This window comes from Notechis scutatus, chromosome Z (genome assembly GCF_049901735.1).
Source record: "Notechis scutatus isolate UNSWTSFEM ecotype Mainland chromosome Z, rNotScu1.2, whole genome shotgun sequence".
Lineage (NCBI taxonomy): Eukaryota > Metazoa > Chordata > Lepidosauria > Squamata > Elapidae > Notechis > Notechis scutatus.
Genome location: NC_142025.1, coordinates 127,467,226 through 127,490,591, shown reverse-complemented (window position 1 = coordinate 127,490,591; position 23,366 = coordinate 127,467,226). Strand labels below are relative to the sequence as shown.

Sequence of the window (23,366 nt, the reverse complement as noted above, 5' to 3'; positions counted from 1 at the left end):
ATGTCAGAATTTTGCACTAAGTGGCAAATTACCCACAAATTTGGGATTCCTTATAACAGCCAGGGACAAGCCCTGGTAGAGAAAGCTAACTTAACGCTAAAAACAGCGTTAGAACGACATTTGATCAAAGGGAAAAGAACCCTTGGCCTCCCGGCGATGCAAGACACTCTTAATCACTGTCTTTATACACTCAACTTCCTCAATCTCTCTGGCACCCCTGCTATGACGGCAGCGGAGCGACATTTTTCCTCCCCCCCTTCCCCTGATTCTCCCAAACCACAGGTATACTACCGCCAACTGCCAGACCCTACTTGGAAGGGCCCTTCTGGTCTCCTCACCTGGGGTCGCGGCTACGCAGCTATCCAGCTTCCAGATCGTGTCCTGTGGGTTCCTGGATGACACGTCAGGCCATACCACCCCAAGGTAGAAAAATCACCACCTGCAGACATATCAACATGATTCGTCCCATTGCCTTGTCGACCCTCTTCCTCCTTCTTGCCACACATGCCTCCAAGGTCTCCATTCTGTCTCGAGTGACATACTTCACGCCAGGCACCCCCCTCCTGTTGACCTGCACCGCGTCTGGGGACATTTTCCCCCCTTATCTCAGATGGTCGACACTCCCTCAGCCATGGCTCCATCTCTTCAGCAATGCTTCCTTCCAGATCAACACTTTTGAACACCCTCCTCGGACTACACTCCTCATACTTCGTCCTACTGCCACCACCTATTATTGCTCCGGTCAATGCCTCTATGATTCCATACGTAACATTTATGACTCCTGGACAGTCCTCAGACCCCATTCACCTCGTCGTCATCACAGACAATTCGCGAATCAGCCTGATATTCATGTTCAGCCCCCCCCCCTTTCTACATCGAGTTAAGAGATCGCAGAACCCTACCAGCACGTCAGATGGCTGCGCCCCATGCCTGATCAAAACCACACAAGCAGGCCTCACTCAACTAACTCTCATCTACCATACCCAACAACCGCAGAAGTGCCTTCCTACCAGAAAAACTTGCCAAAAAAACGGAACCATGTACCATCTATGTAAAATGAACTCAAAAACCATTTGCTACGATCCCAAGATGGCTGTACGTCTCAATGTTACCTTATGGGTGGGACTTCCAAGAACCTCTGGCAGATATGATCCTGAGGGGGAGGGAAAACTTTATTATCTAAACCACACCACCGTGCTCAAGGATGGTACTAACCCAATTGTTTTAACCTTTGATGTTTGTGTTGCTTGTTCTAAACCAGGGGGACATTCATGCAGGTCGGTGGACTGGAAAACAATGTATGCCCACAATCATAAATATTTGTGTCCTACGCCCATTAACTGGGCTATAGGGAACCCCAATCAATGGATCCCTTGTGGAGGTTCCATCGAGTGCTCAGGTTGGTCTTGTGTCTGTGATTATACCGGGGGAGGGTACTCAGGCTGCAATCATCTGTCACATTTCAAACGAATATCAGAGTCTACCACAGTCAATAAGGTAGAAATCACCATCTCCAGACAACACCTTGCCTTGGATACTTATGGTATAGGGATTGATGGCACAGGATCGGATCCAAACACTTACATTACCATAAAAACCGAAATAATATATGAAGGTAAGGAAACATCGTTAGGCTGGTCGGTATATAATAATTTAAGGAAATTAGATAAAGCCCCTGATACCAGTGTTATTGCAAAAAACTTGTTCATGGATATGGCAGAAAAAATTGCAAAACAACTTGCAATAACCAATTGTTTTGTCTGTGGGGGAACCACCACAGGGGAACAATGGCCGTGGCAAGCCTTAGAAGCCTCACCATCACTGTTCAATAACATGTCTTCTATAGGAAACATAACAGCTAGAACAGTTTCCGATCCACTTATCTGGACAATTACCACCAACTTAATTGGTAGAAACTGCTTTTCCCGAAATGGGTCCACTCCAGTAGGACACCTCCTTTGCTTAGGTACATGGGATAACTCCTACCAGATTTGGACAGCACCTGACAATGCTACCACCACACCTGCTAAATTCAACAACTCCCTCCTCCCTTATCTCAATGACACAACATCTTCCCAAGACTGGACAATCCCAAATAATATGTATTGGATTTGTGGTAACCTAGCCTATCCATCCCTTCCAGCAGATTGGCAAGGATCATGTGTATTGGGGTGGATAAGACTTTCCTTTTTCCTCCTACCGATCTCCATTAAGCAAGAACTAGGCATCCCTGTATATGATACATTATCCCGTAAGAAAAGAGACACCGATAATGCCTTTGCAGGCTTCCCCTGTCAATCAGAATATACAGGGGATACCTGGACCTCAGAAAGAATCGTCTGCACCTCTGACGTTGCCACTTGGGCCCAAGACGGGTCCTATGGGTATAGAACCCCCATATATATGATTAATAGAATTATTCGTTTACAAGCTGTTTTAGATTTAGCAGGCCAACGAATAGATAAGGCTCTAAACACTCTAGCGACTGCTACAGACAAATTACGCACAGCTGTCTACCAAAATCGCTTAGCTTTAGATTACATACTAGCCAAAGAAGGAGGGATATGTGGTAGGTTCAATCTCACGAATTGTTGTCTTCAAATTGATAAAGTTGGCAAAGTAGTAGCACAATTAACAACTGAGATGCAACAATTAACCTATAATCCTAATCAAGTATGGCAAGGTATTAATCTTAAAAATATTTTTAGTTCCTGGTTCCCAAAACTACCAGGATTACAAGCCATAGTAGCTCTCATAGGTATGATTGCTGCAGGATGCGTTATTCTTCCATGTGTGTTACCAATTTTTATTAACACTATATCCAATAGTCTGACCTTGTTAGCTGAAAAGCACGCTATTGCACAGGTTAATGCCCTCTGGGAAAAGGAACCTCTGTACAAAGTCATACCCTCAGAAGACCCTGATGCATGCGCTTGCACAAGTTTTTGCATGGGCAATGACGAAGATCCAGAAGAATTTCCTCCATATAAAACTAAAACAGAGGAGATGCAGTAATAAATCAGCTTCAACAGTTTTGGTACATGCCAGGCCTCACGTAGGCTGAAAACATGTACCAGGAACAAAGAACATCAATCAACAACACGTCACCATGGGCTACTAACTGAATTGCAGGCGCTGATTTGCTACTTTGTACTCACTAAACTGACCATGTAACTGTGATTGGAGGCTACTATGTGTCCACTAACATTTCTACTCATGTAACATAATGATTGGATAGAGTTCACCGCTTATGACGTATCACTATGTATTTTTAATAAAAGAGCTTCCCGAGCTCGTGTTCGGGGCAGCTCACCCGAGATAGAACCAGCCTGGTGTCTTTCTTGATGCATTCGAGCACCCAGTGGGAAGTCTTCCAAATGCGGAGCAAAGCCGCAATTAGAAACACCAATCAAGCAGAACACAGCAAACTCCAAGACCAATAAACACAGACCAAGACTCCCAACCAATCAGGATGAAGAAAAACCATTCTGGCACAGCAGTAGGCTAGCCCCAAATTTAAAACTGAAACAGCTGTGAAAGTCTGACTCACAGATGAACACCATACAGAAGCCTGATGATGGCAGATGAGATTCTGTGGAAACGTTGCTACAACTTTAAAAGCACAACTATAATGACGTGTGAAAATACCCGAACAAAGCTGAATACCATACATGTAAGTACCCGCGAAAACTTAAGAAAATATATATAATCATTGCAATGATATTTCTAGCATATTTGGAAAGCATCAGCTTCAGGGATGGTGGAATTGGTGTTCTCCTGAAAGGAAGGGGCAGTGCAAACTCTTAGTATCTGCTCTCTTTCTCTCTAATCAACCCAGAGGACAAGGATTTTCTTTCCCTATCATGAAGTGCTTCCTAAAAGGCAAAGCATGGAGCTTCCCAGATGTTTTTAGTCCCCTAGATGAAAGATGGTATCATAATACGCTTCTGCAAAGGTCTTCCAGGTTGCTCTTAAAAGGGAATTTTAGTCCAACAACAGTTGTAAGTTTATTGAAACAACCTCTAGCTTCGAAGTATCTGCAGAATCTGTTTTCTAGCCTGCTCTAGGATAAGCAAATGGCACCTGAAGCTGCAGAAACAGTAAATTTTGAAACTCACTTCCAGGAAAGCTTAGTGATAACTAAATTAAATTACATTTCAGAAGCAATATATGTCAGAGGTAGAAAATTATATCATGGAAGCCCAATCATTTCTGGAGTGCTGGAGACACGTACATTCTGTTGTTGGTTTCCTGCACTTATTTTCCAAAATAGAACAAAGTGAGACAACTTAAAAGAAACCAACTCAATTCCTGTTACTAGCAACCAAGTTTCTTATCGCAAAACATTCAAAAATTAAAATGCTGGTCCCCCTTATTAGCTATCTAGCATTCAGTATTTGTCTCCTTGTTCTGTACATGTGTTGTGATTAGAAATATTGAATTAGGATGTTTAAAATATTTGCATTTATTCTTAAATCTCTCTCACCCCTTCTCTTTGTATCTGTATGTGTTTGTGTGCGACTCCATCAACCAATCAAGAAATAACAACACAGCCAACCAGCCTGCTTACAACACAGCCAGCACACCACACCTCCCCATCAGTATTTATAGAAAGACAGCAGCTCCGATCATGCTTTGCTCGCTGTGTTGTCATTTCTTGATTGGTTGATGGAGTTGATGTTTGCAGATTAGCTGGCTTTTTCGTAAGAACATGTGTGGCTGAGGTATTGGCTGTGTCTATCAGCCTCCTGTGGTGTAATGACCTGGGTCATGGGCTGTGTGATGACCTGCTGAGTTCTATTGTGACAACAGCACAAGACCCAGGATGCCACAACAATCTCATTTTCCTTTTGCTTTTAACTGTGTTTTATTTTTCTTCTTCCCTTTTTGATGTATTGTTCAATAAAAAAAGGAAGGGAAGGAAAGAAATCAGGAAGAAGAAAGTTGAATGCCTGATCTGAAGTTCATATGCTTCACTCAGAAGTAGTTTAGCCAGATTGGAGGAAGCTGCTCTTTGATTTAACCTCCCTCCTTCTTTTGAATTTCCCTTGAGATGAAAGCAGTTAAGAAGAAAGGACATTTCAGTCACAGTTCCTTTTCAAAGCTTTGTTTTCTGAGAGAAGGTGGAGGTAGTCCTCGACTTATGACTGCAATTGAGCCCAAAATCTCTGTTGCTAAGCGAGAAAGTTGGTAAACGAGTTTTGCCATATTTTATAAGCTTTCTTGCCACAGGTGAATCTCTGTAGTTGCTAAATTAGTACAAGTAGTCTTTGACTTAGTTCACTTAATGACTGTCCAAAGTTACAATACCACTTTAAAAAGTGACCTATGAGTTTTTGTCACACTTATGACTATGGCAGCACCCCGCCCTCTCCTCTCATGATCATGCAATGTATATTCGAACACTTGACAACTGACTCATATTTATGACAATTTCAGTGCCCTGGGGTCACGTGGTCACCTTTTGGGACCTTCTGTCAAACAAAGTCAATGGGGAAACTAGATTCACTTAACAGTCGTGGTGTTATTAATTTAACAACTGCAGTAATTCGTTTAACAAATGTGGCAAGAAAAATTGTGAAAACTCATTTAACCAATTTCTCACTTAACAACATAAATTCCAGGCTCAATTGTGGTTGTAAGTTGAAGACTACCTGTAATTTGGTTGTTAAATGAATCTGGCTCCCCCATTCACTTTGTTTCTCAGAAGGTCACAAAAAGTTGATCCCAAGATGCAATGGTCATAAATACATGCCAGTTTCCAAGCGTCTGAATTTGGATCATGTGACCATGGGGATGCTGCAGCAGTCATAAGTGTGAAAAACAGCCATAAATCATTTTTTTTCAATGGCATTGTAACTTCGAATGGTCATTTAATGAATGGTTATAAGTTGAGGACTTCCTGTATTTTGGAACTAAACTAAACCAAATCCAGAACCAGGTAAAAGTATTATGTTCTGCACAGAATAGTTGATGTTGCAATCATTCCCCAATAGAAGCCTGGAACACTCATGCAGCCTAGCTGCAGATCACATTTCAAATCAAAATGATGTCTTTCTCATTATTTTCAGCTCCCCTTTGCATTTTGGGAAGATCGCTGACTGAATCTAGAACCCTAATCTGCACCTAGTGAAGAGAAGGACCAGGGGAGACAGGATAGCAGTCTTCCAATATTTGAGGGGCTGTCACAGAGAGGAGGGGGTTAAGCTATTTTCTAAAGCACCTACAGGCCAGACAGGAATAATAATGGATGGAAACTGAACAAGGAGAGATTTAACATGGAAATAAGGAAAAATTTTCTGACAGTGAGAACAATCAACCAATGGAACAGCTTGCCCTCGGAAGTTGTGGGAGCATCATCACTTGAGACTTTCAAGAAGACATTGGGCTGCCATTTTTCAGAAATGGTGTACGGTGCTTGGGCAGGGATTGGATTAGATGACCTATAAGATCCTTTCCAACTCTGATTATCTGTTAAATCTGTTAAACTTTATAACTGCCTGGTTTGGCTCTGCAACCAAACAAGACAGACACAGACTTCAACGGATAGTTAGAACTACAGAAAAAACAATTACTACCAACCTGCCTTCCATTGAGGACCTGTATACTGCACAAGTCAAAAAGAATGCTGTTAAAATATTGACAGGCCCCTCACATCCTGGACATAAATTGTTTCAACCTCTACCCTCAAAACAATGCTATAAGGGCACTACACACCAGAACAATTAGACATAAAGACAGTTTTCTCCTGAATGCCATCACTCTGTTAAACAACGAACTCCCACAACACTGTTAAATTACTTAGTAAAACTGTATTACTATCTTTCTTCTCATCCTTCCTATTACCCAGAGGTGGTATTCAGCAGGTTCTGACCAGTTGTGAAGAACCGGTAGCGGAAATTTTGAGTAGTTCAGAGAACTGGCAAATATCACCTCTGACTGGAGATTTTACAGTGTCCTTCCCCTGCCATGACCACCAAACCACGCCCACAGAACTGGTAGTAAAAAAAAATTGAATCCCTGCTATTACCTATCTCTTCCCACTTATGACTATAACCATGTTGCTTGTACCTTTACAATTTATATTGTTTTATTTGTTTTCCTAGTATGTTTTGATTGTGTATTAGTAACCTATGAGTAATACTAAGTGTTGTATCTTATGATTCTTGATTAATGTATTTTATTTTTTCTTATGCACACTGAAAGCATATACACCAAAGACAAATTCCTTGTGTGTCCAATCACACTTGGCCAATGAAGAATTCTATTCTATTCTATTCTATTCTATTCTATTCTATTCTATTCTATTCTATTCTATTCTATTCTATTCCATTCCATTCCATTCCATTCAATTCCCTATTCTATTCTATTCTATTCTATTCTATTCTATTCTATTCTATTCTATTCTATTCTATTCTATTCTATTCCATTTTTATTTCCATTTGCTATGCTATGCTATTCTATTCTATTCTATTCTATTCTATTCTATTCTATTCTATTCTATTCTATTCTATTCTATTCTATAAGTAAATGAAGGCAATGAACTCATAGCAAGATGAAAAGTCCCCTGCTCCCCAAATGCCATTCAAATTCTCCAGCTCTATGTCTCCTTATTTGAATTCATCCTATGATTCATTGAATCTAAAGGATGAAAACACTAGAGCTGATTATGGGCTGTAACTTACTCCACCCTGGTCTCTTCTGAAGGATGCTGGGTTTTAACGAGTGGCTTTTCGCAAGCATCTGTGTGAAACCCTGAAGTTCATAAACAAGATCTGGGCAGTTCCATTAGTGAAAGGAAGGGAGTGGAGGCAGCCCACATTGTTTTTCATGTTTTGAGCAAGGAACAGTGTGCTAATTGTAGGCTAGACATTTTTTCCCAGAATGTTCAATAAAGAAGGGGCAAGTAACAAGCATCTTGTCCTGGTTTTCAAACTCCTTCAGTCTGATTCTTGCTTCAGCTACCCACATTCTAAGTTCCCAACCATCGCCTACCTCCCTGTGTGCAATTCATAGCCTCCTTGTTTCCCCGTACAGAGATTTCTCTCATCTTGCCTGGCTTTTCCTTGAGATAATGAATCTCACAAATAATACATTCACACACACAAACACAAACATGCTTCAAGTGGCTGGCCTAGCTACAAAGAAGGAATGGAATAAACATTAGGCTTGGTTTGAGGTCCCCAGGTCAGCAACCACCCACCCTAGTTTGGATGATTCTACAGATATGAAAGAAATGGACTTGCCCTGAACCTTTTTCCCCATCAAAATTTAGGACTTTATAGCTCATCTTTGACTTACAACCACAACTGAGCCCAAAACTTGTGTTCCTAAGCAAGACGGTTATTAAGTGAATTTTGACTTACTTTATGATTTTTTGTGGTTAAGAGAATCACTGCAGTGGTTAAGTTATAGTAACATAGTTGTTAAGTGAATCTGACTTATCCATTGAGTTTGCTCATTGGAAAGTCCCACAAGAAGATGACATAACCCCGGGACACTGCAACCATCACAAATACATGCCAGTTGCCAAACATCTGGATTTTGATCATGTGACCATAGAGATGCTGCAATGGTCTTAAGTGTGGAAAATGTCACTTTTTTCAATGCTGTTCTTAACTTCAAACAGTCACTAAACGAATGGTTGTAAGTCAAGCACTACTTGCTATGTGCTGTAGATCTCCAGGTCAAAGTTTCAGTAATTTTCACAGGAGAGCCTCCTCCTTGGAACATTGTGGTACTGTTAACAATTTTCCACCCCTTCAAAGTAGACAAGGTTGAGAAATAGGCAGAGCAGAGATTCAAGGAATGTCCTTCACTGCCCTGGGGAAGAAAAACAGAATCTCAAAAGCCTCGGAGTTTCTTCCTTTCCCACCTTCCATGAGAATCCAATCATGGCAGAATAATTCTGATTTTCTTTCTCATGCTTTTGCCTTTCCTAGGCCTGTAACTTCTTTTCCAAAAGCCCTCACCCCCATTATTGATTTTCTCCTTCTTTTCACATTTCCAACATCAGATCTTTAGCCAGAGTAGAAAACTATAGAAATAAATGTTTGCTATAGCTACCAACCAATTGATATCTCTTTAGCCATGGAAAAAATGTGTACAAAGCCCCTTGGACAAATCAAAAACAGATCCAAGTCCTTACTCAGCTGAAAAGCTTCCTAGATGACACACACCAAACTTATTTATCTTCAGGGTCTCTAGAAGAATAAAGAGTGATTATGCCAGATTGAGGAAGGGAAAATTAGGAAAATAATTACCTTGTAAGAAAACCCCTTTCAACTCAAGTAGACATTTCCTGCATGAGGAGTTTTCTTGATGAATTCTTGCCCACAAGCCACTTCATTTCTCGGCTACAAGTTCAGTTGTCATGACTGGTGTACCAGCGTTCCTTGTTGCCACCAGAACGGCTGAAGGGAGGAGATAACAACTCTCCCTTTCACATGGTGTGTTGTTGGGATTGCCGAGACAAAAGGCTCCACATTTCCTTCCTGTGGACCAGCCCAGCGCAAGCTGTTGGCTGCCCCAGTAGCTGGGTCAAGCCATTGAAACAATGTCTACTTTCCTGCCTGAAGAACTAAGTTGTGGGTCTTGGCTGGTGTAGACATTCCAGAAGTCAAGTGCTTTTTCCAGTTTTTTCCTCCTCTTCCCCAGTACCTTAAAACCTGGTATGTAAGCCCCTTGAAGGGGAAAGATGACATTTGTGCTGCTATTCACTTATATCACACATTTTCCCACACCATCTGCCAACCAAACACAAGGAGGCAAACCAGCCCTTAACTATAAAAGAGAAAGGTAGGGTAATTCTCGTTTCCCAGACAGACTCTGATCGGTGGCCAGACTCATAAAAGACAAAGCAGGCAATTCAAACCAGCTTCATTTCTATTTTTTTCCTGACCCACTGAAAAGCAGATTTCAAATCTTTTTGACTTCTGGATTGCCCAGCAGCCTTTCTTTTGCACATCCTTTCAGTTGTGCAGGCATTTGTGTCTCATTGCACTCTTGCAAAATGTTGCTTGGTGATTCTTCACCTTAGCAGTTAATTTAAAATAATAATACCCTTTGTTTTTAAAGAAAATCTGTTTTACCGAGGATTCGCTTCCTTCCTCAATCCCAAACTGGTTCTGGTTAAATGCACATACTGAATATTTTCAGAATCTCTGCCTTTCTCTCCCCAACAAAGCTGCCTTTTGCAATTAGCTGACTGACAAATTCACCATCAATTGCAAAAGGCAGCATTAACTGAAACAGCTTACATCCTGCAAGGATACTTCATTAAACATCAACAGCTGGATATCCCAGATCTTTGAGAAAGACTTGATAGATGGATAAAAATACCAAATCCAGTCTGAATATCTAGCGGTGTAACAAACCATTACAATAATGCAAACCTAAAGAATAAAAGATGCACTTCCAAATTCAAGTCCTGAGATGTTACTGTTGTTGTTGTTGTTGTTGGGATTTTCTTGTTTTATTTTTTGCACAAGTTGACTTTTTAACCCAGTTGAAATTTGTCTGCAAAAATGCAAGTGTGTTTTCAGTTGCAATTCAAACAGACAAGGGCACCATCCAGAGTTAGATAGGTGGCCATAAAATGGAAGTGGGGACTAAACATATAAATACATAAATCCCTTTGTAGAGATTCCATTTTGCGAATCCATGTTTGCCTGAGACCACTATCCACCCACTCACTATGTGTCATGCTGAGAGGAAATTCTGTCTTGATTAAGGAAGAAAGGGTTGCTACCGTTACACATTTTCACAGTAACCAGCAGTGATGTGTTGTGTCAGCTTTGAAATTCAGCTGCCACATTAATTTTTAAGAGAGTTGGAGGAGTTGAAAAGTTCAAGGTTATTCTGTATGTCGTATTAAGAAATTCCAGTGGCAGTTAATTGGTTCTCATGATTTATGAAGTGTAGAAGTGGGAGGAGAGAAGGGAGGAGAGAAGGTGGATTCTGTGTAACAGGTGAAAATTTTTCACTTTGGGAAATTGCCTTTGATATGGCAAATCTGTTTCTAAATAAATAAATTGGAGAGAAAATGTCTTGGAATGATTGATATCATGAATACTTTCTGGATGCCTTACATTTATTTCCCAAAGTTATCTTTTATTTTTTGAAGGGGGCTTGGCTGATACCCCAGAGTTCTTTTCCCAGAGATGGATAAAGATCAACAATCAGCCGAAGTTGGAGATGTGCAGGGGGGAAGTGTGTGGGGGCCCTCCCTCTGGAGCATTAATTGAACCTGCAAGCCCTTGTTTGGAGGAGATGATGGATGCTTTCAGGATGGCAGAAGGAGAAAGACATTTGGGAGCTATACTGAAGCGTTTCAACTCAAGAAGTTGTTATAACCCAGATGTAACCCAGCTGTCTGAAGAGAAATCTTTTTCTAGCCCCAGGCATATTGCTATTATGCCAGATTGGAGGGAAGAGAGACAATTGGGGTCAGAATTCTCCCAAGAAGACACCCCCAAGATTTATCCTGGAAGTCCATCAAGGGCAGATTTACATCAACAGTTCCAGAATTTAAAGGTGACAGGTTTGGTCTCACAGTCTGTTTGGATGGGTGGAAGCTTGAGACCACCCATATTCACTTATCCAAGTATCGTGAGGAACGAGGAGACTAAACAGATGCCAGTTGGTGGAAGCCAGAAAGAAGCATCAACTGACAGAGGTATGTTGCAGCCTCTGAGGCAATCCCCTCATTTTCCAGAAGGAATTTTGCCACCTGCAGAGAGTATCCCTCCAGGGTGGGGATTTTATCCAGGCCAGGGGTGGATTCAATGCCAATGGCAGCAAGCACCAACACAGCCCTGGTCTGAAGGGGGGTTGCCCAGACAGCAGCCACTTCCCCTCCACCTGACCAGGGAACCAGGCCACACCCATCTTCCTCCTGGAAACCACAATTGCAGCCCCAACTGACAGCGAGGCCACAGGGACCCCTATTCCAGAGAGGCACCACCTAGCCAGAATTCAGGGGGCCTACCCAGCCTACTTACACCACCTGGCCTGTTCCTTCCATTCTAGTGCAATCTGTAGGGGCCTGGCATGTGCCACCTCCACAATCACAACCCAGGCCAGACCAAATACCCTTTGAGGCCATATTCGATGGGTGCCATGAACATTTCAATTATTTCCTTACTCGAATCTGATCCCATATAGAACAATTTGGAGATCAATATGCCACAGAGCGCAGTTTGGTTATGGCCATAACAAATGGGATGAATGAAGGGGATGCTTCAGACTGGGTGGCCCAACTACACAATGAACAAGCCCCCGAATTATATGATGTAAACAGATTTATTCAGTTATTAAGACTCAGATTTGAAAATCCAGACAGGGTAGCAGAGAATGGAGATAAGTTAATGGAAATGAGGCAAGGCAAGCGACCCTTGTCAGAATTCATTTGGGACTTTAGAAGGGTCGCAAGCCACCTCATGGATTGGCTTGAAAGAATGACTTTACACTATTTTAAAAAAGCCACTGATCCAGAAGTAAAGAAGGCCTGTGAAATTAGGGGAATCCCAAAGACCTTATAATCGTGGTATACCGCCTCCCTCAGCTTAGATTGCAGCATCAACCCATACATGAAACCCCTTCTGGCATCCCTGACTAAGAGAATTGTGGTGAGGAAACCACTGACCGGACCAGCCAAAACTGCTCATAGTCGACCCACCAGGGTGCTGAAATGTTACCCATGCGGCCAAGCCTGTCATAGGGCAGCAGACTGTCTGGCCCCTGCTCCTGTACCAAAAGCTCCACAGTCAAAGCCTAATACAGCTGTTAGAGGTCAGAAGAATCAAGGAAGACCTCCGGGCAGGGGCGGGCTCACCAAACACAGCTGGGAAAGCCCCTTCTGTGCAGATGGGAGCAACAGACCACCGGACCGACACCATGTCCCTGAGAACCTGACCTGCAAAAATGGTGAGTGATCCCATCATACCTCTTACAGTTAAGGTTAAGTTAGTGGTACCAAACATGAGGGAGGCTGGAGAGTTAGAAGCTGTCATTGATACTAGGTGTTCAAGATGTCTTATCAGACTCCCCATCATTGAAAAATGGGGTATAAAGACTAACCCGCTAAAATGCCCAATCAGATTTGAGCAAGTGGATGGAACCTTAATTGGGGGGCCCCAGTAACTCAAATGACAGAATTGATCAAGATAGAATTAGGGCCCCATCGTGAACTCATACACTTCATAGTTACCCCAAGATGTCAGAATCAATCATACTGGGACTTGCTTGGTTAGACAAATGGGCCCCAATGATCAAATGGGAGGACGGATTCAGAAAAATCCTTATTGGACCAGGCCCATTGCCCCCTCTTCCACCCACTATAAAGCCACCAGTCAGCTTGAACCCAGAGCCTGAGCCAGCATCCATGGCATCCCACCTTCTCCCAGATAACCCCCAGGTACCCAACCAATACAAAGACTTGGCTGAAGCATTCAGTGAAGAAGAGTATAATGTTTTACCTCCCCGTCGAGCCACTGATTGTGCCATAGAATTAGAGCCCGGGGCGAAATTACCAAAACCAAAGATGTATTCCATGACGCCTGCTGAAATTAAGGAAATACATCGACAGCAATTTGGAACAAGGTTTTATTGAGCCTGCCAAATCAAGATTAGCTGCCCCCGTGTTGTTCAAGGAGAAGAAAGATGGTGGGTTGATATTCTGTGTTGACTTTAGAGACATGAATGCCATATGTGTCAAAAACATGTATCCTTTCCCTCTTATGAAGGACTTATTGAACCACCTGTCAAAGGGCAAAGCATTCACCAAGCTAGATCTCAGGAAAGCTTACTACCGGGTCCGCATCAAAGAGGGAGATGAGTGGAAAACTGCTTTTAACTGCCCTCTGGGTAGCTTCCAATTCAAAGTCATGCCTTTCGGACTTCAGGGGGCTCCTGCAGTGTTTATGCAACTCCTCAATGAGGTGCTACACCTGCACCTTTACCGGGGGTCCTCATGTACCTGAATGAAATCCTTATCTTCAGTGAAACCATGGAAGAACATGTTCAATTGGTCCGACAGGTTCTAGAAAAACTTCTAGCTGCCAAATTATATGTGAAACTCTCAAAATGCGAATTACACAAATAGTTGCTGGACTACTTAGGCTACCGAATATCCAACCTGGGGGTTGAAATGGATCGTGGAAAGGTGAAAGCGGTGCTGGACTGGCAACCCCCCAAAACCCGAAAACAACTTCAAAGTTTCTTGGTGTTTGCCAACTTCTATAGACAAGACATCCCATCCTTTGCTGAAGTTGCCCTCCCATTGACAGAGCTATTAAAAATGGTCCTGTTGCCCACCAAACCAAAGCCAAGTCAACCCCTGGCTTGGACTATGGACTGTCAGAAAGCTTTTGAGACCTTAAAATGCCTTTTTGCATCTGAGTCCATCCTCCAGCACCAAGACGTGACCAAGCCTTTTATTGTCCAAACAGATGCAAGTGATGTTGCAGTGGCAGCCGTTTTGCTGCAGAAAGACTCTCAAGGCCGACTGATGCCGTGTGCTTATGTATCCAAAAAACTGACAAACACACAGTGAAGGTGGGCGGTCTGGGAGAAAGAAGCATTCACCATACGATGGGCCTTATTGACTTGGAGGCATTTCCTAGAAGGGGCACCAGAGGCCTTTGAGGTATGGCTTGATCATAAGAACCTTGAAGCTCTAAAGACTCCTAGGAGATTATTGCCCAAACAAGTCCACTGGGCCCAATATTTCAAGCGGTTCAATTTCAACATTAAATATATCCCCGGAGGGAAAAACGTACTGGTGGACGCTCTGTCTAGAAAACCTCAGTTTGACAGCCACCGAGAGGAAATAGTACAAGCCTTAATTTCAGTTGCTCAATTGGCAGGCCAAGTGACCACTCAAGCCCAAGCCAACCGCAACACCAAACGCCTGGAAGATAAGCTGACTGTGGAATTGAAAATGGCCCTATTGACCAATACTTGGTTCCTGGAGCATCAAACCAAGTTGACAATGAATGTTGGACTAGCTTGGAAAGGGACTAAGCTTTATGTACCCACAACCCTAAGACTACTGGTACTAAAGCATAGCCATGACTCCCGGCTGGGAGGCCACTTCGGATTCCTAAAAACCCTACACTTATTGAGAAGACAGTTCTGGTGGCCAAAAATGAAATCTGATGTCAAGGACTATGTAAAAAGTTGTTCAATTTGTGCCACAATGAAACATAGAACTGGAAAAACCCCTGGCCTCCTGCAACAAGTCGCTGAACCAACCCAACCTTGGGAAGAAATTACAATGGACTTTATTGTTGAACTACCTAAGAGTGAAGGGAATACGATCATTTGGACTATAATCGACTTATTCTCTAAACAGGACCGTTTTATAGCCTGCAAAGGACTTCCATCCGTGAAAAAGTTTGCAAAGCTGTTCGTGAAACATATCTATAGACTACATGGAGTACCTCATAGAGTAATATCAGACAGAGGGGTACAATTTACCGCAAAATTTTGGAGGGAATTTCTGAAATCCATTGATTCCTCTCAAGGGTTATCCTCAGCTTTCCATCCTGCTTGTAACAAAGAAGTGGAGAGGGCTAATGCCATGATTGAACAATACATTAGATGCTATGTAAATTATCAACAAGAAAATTGGGCTGAGTTATTATCTTTTGCAGAGGTTGCTTACAATAATGCAGTACATAGCAGCACTGGATTGACTCCATTCCAAATCAACACTGGAATGGATTTTGTCCCGATGCCAGAATTACCTAGACAACCTCCCTCATCCATGTCCCTAACAGAATGGATGAACTCATTAAAGAAAGGGTGGGAAGATACAAAAAAAGCTTTGAACAAAGCTTCAAAAATTATAAAAAACAGGCGGATAAACGTAGATCCCTTCAACCGCTAGGTCCAAAATTCTTGGGTCTATTTCCAATTTCAAAAATAATCAATCCGGTCACTGTCCAATTAAGTCTTCCTCGACTGTTGGGGAAAATTCATCCAGTGTTCCATTGTAGTTTACTAAAACCAGCTACTGCATCAATGATAAGACCACTGCCAATAGCTCCCCCTAAACTGTTAACAGTACAGGGGGAAACACATTATGAGATTCAAAAAGTTCTCAATTCTAGATTACACCGTGGCTGATTGCAATATTTGGTCTTATGGAAAGGATACCCCCTCTCAGATGCTAGTTGGGTAAAGAGTTGGGATGTTCATGCTGATCAGTTGGTTATCCAATTCCATGAAGATTTTCCCCACAAACCAAAGGGTCTTCGTGGAGGGGGAAGAGGGGGTTAAGGACAATGTATTAACCCCTGTATGTGTTTTTTTTTCTTTTTCTTTAGGAGGAAGAGTTTTCAAGGGGGGATGCCTGTCAGATTTGAAATTCAGCTGCCACATTTTTTTAAGAGAGTTGGAGGAATTGAAAAGTTCAAGGTTATTCTGTATGTCATATTAAGAATTTCCAGTGGCAGTTAATTGGTTCTCGTGATTTATGAAGTGTAGAAGTGGGAGGAGAGAAGGGAGGAGAGAAGGTGGATTCTGTGTAGTGCACGAAAAATTTTCACTTTGGGAAATTGCCTTTGACATGCCAGATCTGTTTCTAAATAAATCAATTGGAGAGAACATGTCTCGAAGTGATTGATATCATGGAAACTTTCTGGATGCCTTACATTGTAATCCTTCTGGAAATCCATAACACTGGACAATGAAGGTCCATTTTTAAAAATGACTGAAATCTTATGAATTCACTGTCATGTGGTTTTGGCAGTCTTACCCCCCAACAACTTGCATTTATATTTAGCCCATTTAAAATATTATTTTTAGTTAATTGAAGAGTTCTAAGGACACCGGCTATTACTAAATGCCACATTGTTGTCCGTGATTTAACAAGGACATTTGTTGCTCACTGTTCTCAGCAAACACTTCCAGTTTTTAATATTTACTTCACAACTTCATATTTTCAAACCCAACACTGAAGTAAATTACAGTGGATCTTACATCAATTTTCAAACCCTCTCTGGGTTAAATTTCAGTGAATCTTATATCACATTTTCAATCTCAGCTCTGAAGTAAATTTCAGTGAATCTTAAATCACATTTTCAAACCCAGCTCTGAAGTAAATTTCAGTTAATCTTATATTTTCAAACCCAACTCTGAAGTATATTTCAGTGAATCTCACTGTCACCATCTGAATTATGTAAAGTTTAATTGGCAATAATACACATTTGGGTTAGAATATTTAATGAAACCATGAACAAATGGGTCTTTGGGAAAAACTGAAAAGAAGAAACCCAGTTTGACAAGTTCATAAACATGAGGATCTGTATCAGTTTGGAACAGGTGGACAAAGGGCTAAATTGGATTAGTACAAAGGGAAAGATCCTTTCCTGCCTAAAATATCAACCCCTAGTTTTAATTTTCTGATGTGGTCATGATAGTGTCAGCCAGCTTTCAACAGGCAAAGTCAATGGGAGAAGTGGGATTCATTTAACAACTGCATGAATTCAATTTCAAATAATTTTATTGCAATCATTAATCACAGAAAACAACTTCATGATTCACTTAACAACTGCATGACTCATTTAACATCCATGACAAAAGTTTAATCAGGTGCTTTAATGAGATAGTGTATGGCTGGGTTCACTGTGTTGAATATCATTGTGGGAAGAAATATCCATCTGGTTCAGTTCCAGGGAGAAAGGCATTAGAGTCAAAATGAAGGCTGGAGGCGGGTTGAAAAGATGGTTTAATGATGAAGCAGAACCACTTGGATGGTCTTGGGCAGCTGACCACATGGAGTTGAGAAAGAGGAGGTTTTATACCTTCTCTTGGGCTTAAGCTTCCTGTTCCTGTGCAAGAACATTATTCTATTGGCTCTGCAGGTTGTCTCAGCTCCCAGGTTTGGTTCAAGTTTGGCTGATGCAATGAAGGGGCTTGTTGGGCAATTCCTATCATGCCTGAGGGCTGATCCTATTTTTGTTCAGACCTTGCTGCAGGGAATTTGCTTATGAATAGAGTTAGATATCTCTTTATCTCTTAAGTGCTGACATCTGCTGAAAGCTATTAAGATAATGTGGGGGCTATTAAGAGTGAGTCTGCTTCCTGCCTCTAAAAAAAGCGTGTTTCCAGGGAAACACCTTTTACCTTTTTAATATTTCTCAAAATATTAAATATAGAGGGGTGGGTGCTAACTTTCTACACAAGTATAACCTTGGACTGTATGAAGAATCTGTGAAAACTCACAACTCTTCCAAAAGTGTATCTGAGTAATACAGACATACACAGAGAGACAAATTCAGTCTGCTTTGGACTGATGATGTTACATAGTTTGGTAACATCAACAAGAAAACTACCAAGCTCGGAAAGCACCGAGCAATCCTCATATTTTGCATATACCCAGACTAAGCACCCATTTCTTGAACACAGTGATTTTCTGCAAAATAGCAAGGACTGTGGCCATTGATTTTTAACAATGTGTTAGATATCTGTTCAGGAAAAAAAGTTGTCAGAAACTCTTGAAATGCTTCAGTGAATCACTGAATCCAATCACTGAATCTTTGGATGGTGCTCCTTTCTTTCCTCAAATTTATTTTTTCTCATTTAAGCTTTCAGCTCTTGCTTTTATCGGCCACTGATAGAGATTGTTGGAATGGCTTCATTCAATTGCTTTTACAAAAACAAAACATTTATCTCTAAAAGTTCAGACCAGCCAATTCCAGTGTCTGACAGAAAGAAAGGAAAAGCACCATGTTTGAATTCAACAGACCTGGATGGGAAGGGATGAGTCAAGTGCATGGCTTAATCCAGAACTGATGATTAATCATGCACATTCACAGGAAGGCCAGTGAGGAGATGACTGCGAAGAGACATAATAGTTCCCCTCAAGTTTCTGAATGGTAAATAAAATAAAATTGGTAAATAAAATAAAAAAAATACGTTGAAGAGCTTAATAAAACAATATTAAAATACATTTGACAGGGGGAAAAAAAAGCAAGAATTAGCTTTAAAATGTTGCAGGATTCAAGAAATAGAGAATGCTTTGGATTACCTAACTGGGAATTTTATTACCAGGCAGCAACATTAACATGGATAATAGAATGGATTGCATTGAGATATACAAGACTATTGACTCTGGAGGGACATGATCTACAACTGAGTTGGCATGCCTTCTTATGGTATGGGAAAAGCAGAAATACTTTCAAAAACATTGTATAAGGAATGTGTTATTGTTAGTATGGGAGAAAATTAGAGAACAACATTTGAAGATACCATTTTGGTTTTCAACAGTGGAAGCACTGATTCACCCAAATGTTATTAACATGGGAAATATTGTTAAAGACATATTGAATGAAAAGGGAGAACTCAAAACTAAACAAGAATTGCGTGATCAAGGGATTGACATGGCATGGTATTCACAGGTGCAGATAGATTCTAGATATGAGAAAGATGCTAAACTATATGGTTTTGTAAAGAAGCAATAGAATTAGGTAAGATATTAACAGGGACAGAAGAAAGACTGATAAAAAATGCTGTATAACTATCTATTGGCTATTAAATTGGAAGATGAACAAGTGAAAGAGACAATGATAGCATGGGCAAAAAATTTTGGTTACACAATAGAATTAGATGAATGGCAGAAGTTGTGGGATAGGAACTATAAATTGACAATGTCAACCCCATATAAAGATATGCATCTTATATAAGAGATGGCACCTGGCACCAACGAGACTTGCCAAAATGTTTAAAGACAAATCAGCTAAATGATGGAAATGCCACCAGATACCTGGGTAATATTATCATATGTGGTGGACATGTGTAGGGGCAAAAAATATTGGACAAAAATATAAATGTGGTTGGAAAAGATGATAATGCAGCATATTGATTTAAAACCAGAAATATTTTTGTTGGGGATTTTGCTCGAAACTTACAGTAAAGGAAATGCATAGTTAATTATACATGTATTAACTGCAGCTAGAATTGTATTTGCACAAAATTGGAAAAGAGCTGAGATCCCTATAGATGATAATGTGATTAGGAAAATATGAGAATGTGCAGAAATGAACAGATTAATGCTTGCTGTAAAGGAGAAAGAACAAATTGAATATTATATGACATGGGAGCTATTTTATGGATGGAGAATAAAAACAGAAGTGAGAAATAAATGGAGGTTAGTGAAACAAAGTATATATGTTAAGATAGAAATGTAAACAATATGATTATTATTACTATGATTAAGATTATTATATCTAATATAATATAATATTATTTTCATTAGAAGATACATTAAGTGGGAGAAATGAATAGTTATAATGCTGATTATTATTATTGTAAGATTACAGATTTATTATCAATGTAACAAATATTGTAAATTTTGATTGTAATAGTACAGAGACACACTGGGTAATAGTACCCAGAAGACACACTGTTTAATGAAAGGTGATATGTTCGAGTTAAAAAAATAAAAACTTATTTTAAAAAAGTTTCTGGATGGTCATCCTGTAGAACAGGGGTCTCCAAACTTGGCAACTTTAAGACTTTTGGACTTCAACTCCCAGAATTCCTCAGTGAGTATGCTAGTTGAGGAATTCTAGGAATTGAAGTCCACAAGTCTTAAAGTTGCCAAGTTTGGAGACCTCTGCTGTACAATATGAGAGATGATTTTTTCAGTGTAGTTCAAAGGGCAGGACCAAAAAAAAAAAAACATGTTGAAATTACAAGGAAGCAAATCTTATTGGACATCAGGAGATGTTCCTTAACAGCAATGTCAGTTTAACAACAAAAACAGACAGCCTGGGGAAGTAGTGGGCTCTTTTTTTATTGGAGATGTTTCAAGAGAGTCCGGATGGTTATCCATGCAGGATGCTGAAGTAATAGACTGGACAGACAGTTGAATTAGATCAAGGGTCTCATTTTAACTTTAAGACTGGTGGACTTCAGTTCCCAGAATTCTCCAACCAGCCATGCTAGCTGGGGAATTCTGGCAGTTAAAGTCCACCAGTCTTAAAGTTGCCAAATTTGGAGGCCCTTTCAGAGGTGATATTCAGCAAGTTCTGACCAGTTCTGGAGGACCAGTAGCAGAAATTTTGAGTAGTTTGGAGAACCGGCAAATACCACCTCTGACTGGCCCTGCCCCCATCTATTCTCTCCTCCCAAGTCCCAGTTGATCGTCTGGGTCTTCTTTTGTTGCCCTGCACAGGAAAATGGAGCTGGGGTGGGGAGGAAATGGAGATTTTACAGTATCCTTCTCCTGCCATGCCCACAAAGCCACACCCACAGAACCGGTAGTAAAAAAAAATGAATCCCACCACTGGACTCCTGGAATAGATGAATTCCTGAGTCACCTACATCCTTTCTGTTCTGTGATTCTATCTTTCTAGAAATAGCTGGATTATGTTATATTAGAAGGATTGTGCAGAAAAGTCAGGGACAATAGAGAAGACAAGGGAGATGGCTGGAATTCTCCCAAGCACAGGATTGAAGTTGTCCATTTTCTATCAGCATTCATTGGTTACTGCCATGTTTTGTCCGAGAAGCTTGTTCAACATGCATGTGGTTTCCACCTCCAATTTGAACTCCTGTGATGCTGCTGCCACTGATTTGAATCCCACCATCTGGAGGTCAAGAAAAGAATCACCTTTGTTTAAAAAAAAATCAGGTTAAGTACAGAAACATCTTACAGGGGTTGGTTGGTTATATTTTGGAAACATTTACTTTTACTCACAGGAAACTGTAGGTGCAGAATGACCCAGGGATGACTGGTTCTGTTGAGCAAATCGAATATCACCTTGGTGGGAGCCATAAAATGGCTGGGAAAAAATATTCAGATGAAAAAAAAATGGAAAAATAAATACATGAGTGTGCATGGAAACTGAAAAGGTGACCATTGACCTATCCCTTCAGGTCACCTATACATTTATATCACCTTGATGACCCAGTTGGAAATGGGCTAAAAATCAGATCAAATAGATAGCAGTGTTTCAATATCTCAGGGGCTGCCACAAAGAAGAGGGGGTTAGGCTATTCTTCAAAGCATCTGAGGGCAGGACAAAAAGCAACAGGTGGAAACTAATCAAGGAAAGAAGCAACTTAGAACTAAAGAGAAATTTCCTGAGAGTGATAACAATTAATCAGTGGAGCAACTTTCCTCCAGAAGTTGGGAATGCTCCAACACTGGAAGTTTTTAAAAATATGTTGGATAACCATTTTTCTGAAGTGGTGTAGTTTCCTGCCTAGGCAGGGGGTTGGATTAGAAGACCTCCAAGGTCTCTTCCAACTCTGTTATTCTATTCTAAATCTGATTCAGTCATGAGTTGCATAATTATGGCTTATTTGACAAACCACAAAAGATTGAGTTCATGCAACATGCTTTCGCTGCTCTACCTTTGCAAGATCCCACATACTCTCTTTCAAACTGTCCTCATTTAAAACCTCTTGAGATCTCACATGGGGTTCCAGGGATCCCATGAACTTGGGTAACCTTATATGTGATTTCAGGCCTTCTTTAATTTACTCTTTAACAGAGAATTGCAGTTCCATCAGGAAGGGTTGCTGCTGTATTAGAGGTAGGTTGCATCTAAATGGATTCTATTGAAATACACTATAATAATAGCTTTCTTCTGGATCTTTGGGAGACCAAAAAGAGTAGCAAGCAATCTTCATTTTAAAGCTGGTCTTTCAAGATCAGCATCCTCCCTGTCACCAACTATTTATCTCACATAGTTCCAAAACTGCTAAACTGTGGCAATCTTTATGGTCACAAATGATGACACCTTCAGTACAACCTTTATTCTAAAGAAACTTTCAATTTCCTGACCCCATATGTAATGTGTGGAGTGTAGAAGGCCTCCAAAATGAGAAAGAACTGGAACATTGAGTTTAACAGTGAAATCTGGTTTGGAAACATATAATATGCATCATTTATAAACAAAAAACAACTGAATTTATGGGATCACTTGCTTACCACCCAATGCCATTTTATGCAACATACTCTCCCATCCATTCCCCAAAGGTACAGATGGCCCCCAAGTCTACAGGTATTTTGAAACGTAGCCAAATCAAGATTGTTCTGATAGGTGTTTAGCCCTTTGGCTTGTTTAATTAAATAGCTGTCAGACGCAAGCAGCCAGAACCACTCTGTGAATGGCCCAAGTAGATTCTTTGTTGCTGATCACCTATACTATAAGAATATCATTATTTCCCAATATTCCCTTGGGAAATTGCAGATATAGACCTAAGGGTTAGACCACAGATGCTCCCCTACCCCAAAATCAACTCCAAGCTGGAATGTTTTTTTACTCACCCTAGAAGGCTCCCCCTCCTTCAGATGATTCCACCATAATAGCACATGAACTATTAGAGCTTCAATGGTTTTTTAAAAA

At 40.8% G+C, this 23,366-nt stretch overlaps 2 protein-coding genes across 3 annotated transcripts in view; both read right to left on the bottom strand.

Moving 5' to 3' along the window:
• Positions 1-9,415, bottom strand: part of ADCY4 (adenylate cyclase 4) — a 129,081-nt gene extending 119,666 nt beyond the window's left edge. The window contains exon 1 of one of the 2 annotated variants that reach the window (XM_087947306.1): positions 9,264-9,415. The gene's annotated coding sequence lies outside the window, so the exon portion shown is untranslated. The remainder of the gene's footprint in view (positions 1-9,263) is intronic. The other variant, XM_087947308.1, reaches the window with a different exon arrangement.
• An 11,372-nt stretch (positions 9,416-20,787) lies between these two features.
• The window catches only part of RIPK3 (receptor interacting serine/threonine kinase 3), a 43,672-nt gene continuing 41,093 nt past the window's right edge, over positions 20,788-23,366 (bottom strand). Inside the window, exons 13-14 of the mRNA XM_026687672.2 lie at positions 21,710-21,794; positions 20,788-21,599 (exon numbers count right to left, since the gene is read on the bottom strand). Coding sequence (XP_026543457.1) covers positions 21,490-21,599; positions 21,710-21,794 — 195 coding nt within the window. The 3' untranslated portion in view covers positions 20,788-21,489. The remainder of the gene's footprint in view (positions 21,600-21,709; positions 21,795-23,366) is intronic.